This window comes from Galeopterus variegatus, unplaced genomic scaffold (genome assembly GCF_000696425.1).
Source record: "Galeopterus variegatus unplaced genomic scaffold, G_variegatus-3.0.2 Scaffold1738, whole genome shotgun sequence".
Taxonomy (NCBI): Eukaryota; Metazoa; Chordata; class Mammalia; order Dermoptera; family Cynocephalidae; genus Galeopterus; species Galeopterus variegatus.
The window spans coordinates 203,492-209,491 of record NW_007727849.1 but is presented as its reverse complement, the minus strand read 5'-3'; the positions used below and the strand labels follow the sequence as shown (position 1 = coordinate 209,491).

At 36.6% G+C, this 6,000-nt stretch overlaps 1 protein-coding gene across 2 annotated transcripts in view; it reads right to left on the bottom strand.

Annotated features, from left to right (window-relative positions):
• Positions 1-6,000, bottom strand: part of ELP2 (elongator acetyltransferase complex subunit 2) — a 41,657-nt gene that overhangs the window by 34,981 nt on the left and 676 nt on the right. For both annotated transcript variants that reach the window (XM_008578669.1, XM_008578670.1), the window contains exons 2-3: positions 4,345-4,423; positions 1,200-1,270 (exon numbers count right to left, since the gene is read on the bottom strand). In XM_008578669.1, coding sequence (XP_008576891.1) covers positions 1,200-1,270; positions 4,345-4,423 — 150 coding nt within the window. The remainder of the gene's footprint in view (positions 1-1,199; positions 1,271-4,344; positions 4,424-6,000) is intronic.

Here is a 6,000-nt window from a genome sequence, read left to right as displayed (position 1 = left end):
TACCCACCCCAGCCACAACCTAGCAGCTGCCAGAAGCCCCCTGGGCTCCCCTGCCCGAATGAGGTGGGTGCCGCAGGCCTCAATCACGGCCCCACCTCCTTCCTTCTCCTCTCACACTATCCCCCCCCACCCCTTTCCCCAACTGCTCTGCAACATCATCTTAGAATGTTAAAAAAATAATAATAATAAAAATAAATAAATAAATAACAAAACTGTGTTCCTTGGAGTTCTGAGGATGCTAACAGACTTATAAGCGGAGTTGGGGGGAGTCAGACAAGTAATAATTATTCAGGAAATGCTAGTTTTTTCTGCCTAGAATCCTCATCCCTTTAATTTCTCCCAAAGCAATCATCCTATACTTTAAGACCTAACTCAAAGGCCACCTCTTCAATCTCTTCTGAACTCTCATAGCATTATGGTTGTGGTACAGCAAGTTAGAGCGCCTACCCACAAAGGCACCCTTTTATTTTAATTATTCAAGTACATTTTGCCTTCAATACTATATGTTTGCTTCATGAATTAAAGGATGCTGCCTTATCATGTATAGCAGATGTTCAAATATCTAATGCACTAATTTTTCACTTTTAATCTTTGTTTACAACTATAAACAAACTAAATGTCTATCAACAGAGGCCTATCCATACTATGCTTTCACATAACATCACTCAAAATTATACACATCTATATTCACAGGGCAACAGCTGTCCTATTAACACAGCAGTATTAACTTTTACTATCATTGAAAACAGAACAGCCCATATAAGAACAGTTTGAAAATTTTTCCAAAATGACAGGAAATTCAGAGATAACCGACAGCATATGAATATGGGAGCAGAAATGAGAGGGAAGGGTATAGAGTCTGTGAAGTAAAGAAGATACAACATCTGGGTTGCTGATAAGAACGAGAAAACTTCATAAAGGAAGAATATAGTGGGGCCGGCCCGTGGCTTACTTGGGAGAGTCTGGTGCTTATAACACCAAGGCCATGGGTTCAGATCCCTATATAGGGATAGCTGGTTAGCTTACTTGAGAGAGCATGATGCTGACAACACCCAGTCAACGGCTAAGATCCCCTTACTGGTCATCTTTTTTTTAAAAAAAAAAAGGAAAGGGAGAACATAGTAGAAATGAGGGAAATGAACAAAACATCAAAGTAGATATAACAGTCATTTCTTACAATTATAAACATGTCTACCCACCTGATTATTTTCTATTTCCCAGTGAATCACTTGATTATCAGATCCTCCAGAAACTAATTCAGTAGAAGGAGCTAAAAAAAATTATATCTCAGTAAATATTTTTGTTCATTTCATTTTTGCCCGACATATTTTTTAAAATTTCAAAGCTACAGAAAAGATGTAAGAACATCCCTACATCCTTTACCTAGATTCATAATTCAGAAACTGTTAACATTTTGCTATATTTGCTTAATATCTCACTCTCTATATATACACACATATACACACACTTCTTTCTGTGGGTAAAATCATTTAAAAATAAGTTGCAGACACTGTAACCTCTGATCATCAAAGACTTTACCATCTATCTCCTAAGAACTGGAAAATTCTTCTACATTACCATAATACAATTATCACACTCAAGAATTTTAACATTAATATAGTACTATTATGTAATATACAGTCCATATTAAAATTTCCCAATTTCGGCTCGCTGGTTAGCTCACTTAGGAGAGCATGGTGCTGGTAACACCAAGGTCATGGGTTCAGATCCCTGTACTGGCCAGCCACCAAAATAAACAAATAAAATTTCCCAAATTGTCCCAGTAATACCTCTAACAACTTTTTTGTTTTAGATTCAGAATTTAAGGATCACAGGTTGTACATATGGTTGTCACATCTTTTTAGTCTCCTTTAATCTGAAATAGTTTCCTAGTCCCCCCTTTTTGTGATAATGACAGTCCAGGCCAGTTGTTTTGAAGAACGTCCCTCAATCTGAATTTGTCTGATTGTTTTCCAGTGATTAGATTCAGGTTAAACAACTCTAACAAGAATAACATTACATTAGACATTATAGTCAGCTGCTGCGATCAAGTATACGACTTATTTTTGAGATCGGACACATACTTCAAAACATCTCTTTTAAACATTTACAACTTCTCGGTGATAACAGAAGAAAAGGGAATAAGTATCAAAAAGGGATGAAATAACCTAACATAATTGTGTTTTGGTTTGGATTTTCCATTTATTTGTTTTTTTCTGACCTATGTGCTAGATATTTAGGAGAAGCAGTGGGGGGACAGTCTACCTAGTTAGTCACATCCTAACTCTGCTGCCAGCCAACTGTGATCTTGGGCTTCAATTTCTTCATGCATCACAGAAATTAAGACAATTAATTATATGGTGTTAAGAATCACTACAATAAGGTACATGAAAGTAATATGTTAAACATCAGACATTTTAAGAATATGAAATGGTATTAAAATTTTATGTCACTGATACAAGGGTTAGAAAGGCTATCTGAATTATCTGGCAATAGAACCCTATTCTTAGAGAAAATCAATCAGTTACAGATCAGTGATAAACAAGTAATTCATTTTATGTAACCTCACTTTTAAAGGGAAGATAAAATATACACCCCAAATTAATATTTTATAACAAATCCCTAGACTGATAGGTAGTCTTTGATGTCATTTGGCGACAATTAATATGAGGATACATCAAAAAGTTCACGGAAAGATTTGTATTATCTTTTAATTATATTTTTCCATGAACTTTTTGAAGTACTATCGTAAAACAGTTGAGTTTTAACATCCACACTAACAGTCATCCCTTGTACTATTTAATGGTTTTTACTAACCTAATATGTGACTAACCCTGCATTACCAACTGAAATAAGTAGCGTACTAAACTTTAAAAAAATGTTACAGATAAAATCATAGCAAAGTCTCACTAATCATCAAAGTCTCACTAATTCGGGAAATTCTGCATTTGTGTCTGGCTCAGAATGCTCTCAATAATTATTCGTTTAATGAAAAGTAAAATTAATTCAGAGTCCTTCCTTAACAATACCACAGTAGGTATATTTTAAGACATTTAAGGAAATACCATAGGATTTCGGAAGCACCATCTAAAAATAATAAATACGTTAATTAAAAATTCAGAAATCAGAGAATCTTAGAGATGGAAAAAACCTACACATAATCTAGTCCAGCAATTTTCAAACTTTTTGGTCTTAGAACTCATTTATACTCTTAAAATTTTTAAAGACCCCAAAGAGCTTTTGATTACATGGGACATATGTACCAATCTTAACGATATTAGAAATTAAAACTGAGAAATTTAAAAAATACTTGTTTAATAGTTTACTTAAAAATAATGATGAGCACCATTATATGTTAACATAACATTTTTGTGGAGGAACAATTCTCAATATTTTCCAAAACAAAAATTGATGAGAAGAGAGGGACTATTTTAATTTCTGCAAATCTCTTTAACATGTAATTTTATTGGAACACAGCTGGATTTTTATATCTGCTTCTGTATTTAATCTGTGGCAATATCACACATCATATGGTCACTAGAAAACTCCACTGCACCCTTTTTGATGGCTGGCCTGTACGGGGTCCCGAACACTTGAACTTGGTGTTACAAAATCTCACTCTAACCAACTGAGAGGTAAACGGCCAGCCCTCTACTGTACACCTGTGAAAGAATGAGAATGAATACTTCTTAGTATTATTATGAAAATAATTTTGACTTCATAGGTCTTGTGTACCTCCAAGCATCCCTTAACCTAGTCCAATCCTTTACTTTTCAGATGTTACATAGGTGCAAACTGGGGTCAACAGAGATGCAACTTCTTGTCTAAAAAAGCGATAGCAGGTTGGCCAGTTAGCTCAGTTGGTTAGAGCACTGTGTTACAGTACCAAGATCAAGGGTTCAGATTCCCATAATGGTCAGCTAAGGGGGAGGAGGGGGAAGCAATAGTTTGTCTGTGGCAAAAACATACCTAAAAGCTGAGTATTCTGTATTCCAGCCTCAGCCTAGGTCCTGCTTACAGATTTTCAGTCAAAGGCTATATATACACATATAACATATATATATATGGCAATGGGGATTGGTGGGAGGGGGAGGTCTTGCCATAATCAAGGGTTACCTCTATCCTCATCCTAAGCACTGCTGTGTTATCCATGCTTCAACTGCTAAGAAGTGAAAATACAGGTCAAATATTTCACTGGGCATACCATTTTTCTTCTATTTTCCAGTTGCATAACATCAGATAAAATAATGCTACAAATTAAGAGAAGTGATGAAAGAAAAATGAGTAACCACACTTTATCAGAAAACAATTGAGATCACCTTTAACAATCAAATTAAAACTTACAGCCATCCTGTTTACAAATCCACTGGATGCAATTGACTCGAGCAGTGTGACCATTCAGGTTGGTAACAACAACCCTTTTCTTGAGAGAAGAAAACACCAGTTAGTAAAATTAGAATTTATCCTACAAAGGAATTGGAAAATTAATAAAAATCAGATTTCAGTGTTTTCAATGTTAATAAGAGAATCAGGATCGTATATTTGCCTTCCTCAGTTCATAAACTTTTAACTATGGCTTTCGCCATCAATTCACTCTAAATCATCCTGCATTTCTTGAAACTCTCCACTTTCCTGGCATCCTGTGCTCTCATTTATACTGATCTTACAGGTCTTCATCTGCCTAGTTCTGCTCACCTCCCCATGGTGCCTACCCACATCCTTTTCGCCTCAGGAGCATGTCCTGACACCCCAGGCTAGATAAGCAGCCTCTTCCTTGTGCTCCCACAGGTCTCAGGGTCTACTTTTACCATGTTTGCATCAATTTGAGGGCTTCAGTGACCCAAAAAAAGTCAAAAAATCTTCCAGTAGAGGACTTCATGATTAAATGGATACAAGTTCATGGCTCATTTGCATGCCAGGTGGTAAGTTCTTCAGCCCCAGTGACATAAGGTCACGAGATCACAACTACTAAGGTTCTCACACATCAGATCCTTGCAGGGCCTACCTCCAGGTTCCCAGCAGACCCTCAGCCTGCTGCTTTCACCAACCCCACTCCACACTTGAGCTTCCCTACTCCAATTACTGCTGAAGATTTTAACTACGTCTTTCTTATTTGTTGCTAACAGCACTGTCTTCCTATCGGCTTATACACCAACTGGAATTCTCAGGAGTGAGAAAAAGGAACACAGAGGCAAATGTGCATATTTCACACATGAATTATTTGAGGCTGGAAAACAATTTACTGTTCATTGTCTCTCCCACTATACTGAGAATTCCTTGATGGGCTGGAATGGAACTCATTATCTTTGTGTCATCACCACCCACTAGCCCAGAAGGTCCTCAAAAATTTGCTGAATGAGCATCATTCCCAAAACTTTATTTTACGATTTGTCATGATCTTATTCCTACATACAATTAAATGCTCAACTGGCAAATATTAAACAAAGTACTTTTTAGGCTCAATACACTTCCTTTTTGGTATGTTAAAAAGCCCTAATACGGCTACAAGGTTATCTTTAAAAATGTGATGGAAGGCGTGAGCACGAATCCAATTACAGTGCTGCACCAAGACAGGCTTCTGCAGCTGAGTCAGTCCTTGGTTGCCAGTCACTGTAAAGTTTACCCTTGGTTTTATGTGCTTTCTCTTGCTATTCAAGAATGTATGGCAATTAACAAGGGAAAAAAACCGAGAAGAGACAAACAAGCTCAAGATAGGGAAAAGTAAATAAAAATACTTCGTATTTCCAATTTATCAATTTGCAAAGAGTATGAGAATAATGGAATTTTTAATCAAATGAATAAAGTAGTACAATAAAAAACACACACGGCCATCTCCTGCGCTGCATTTTAATTTTCAGCATTTTACTTTTTATACTGGGGCCCCTTGTGAGATGCCTCAAGAAAATAATCAAGTGACTGGGTGAAACTCGGGGAATGGCTATGCCCTGCCTTATAATCAAGGCTTAAGAATCCCTTCACCTATGACGTTTCCCCCAAATG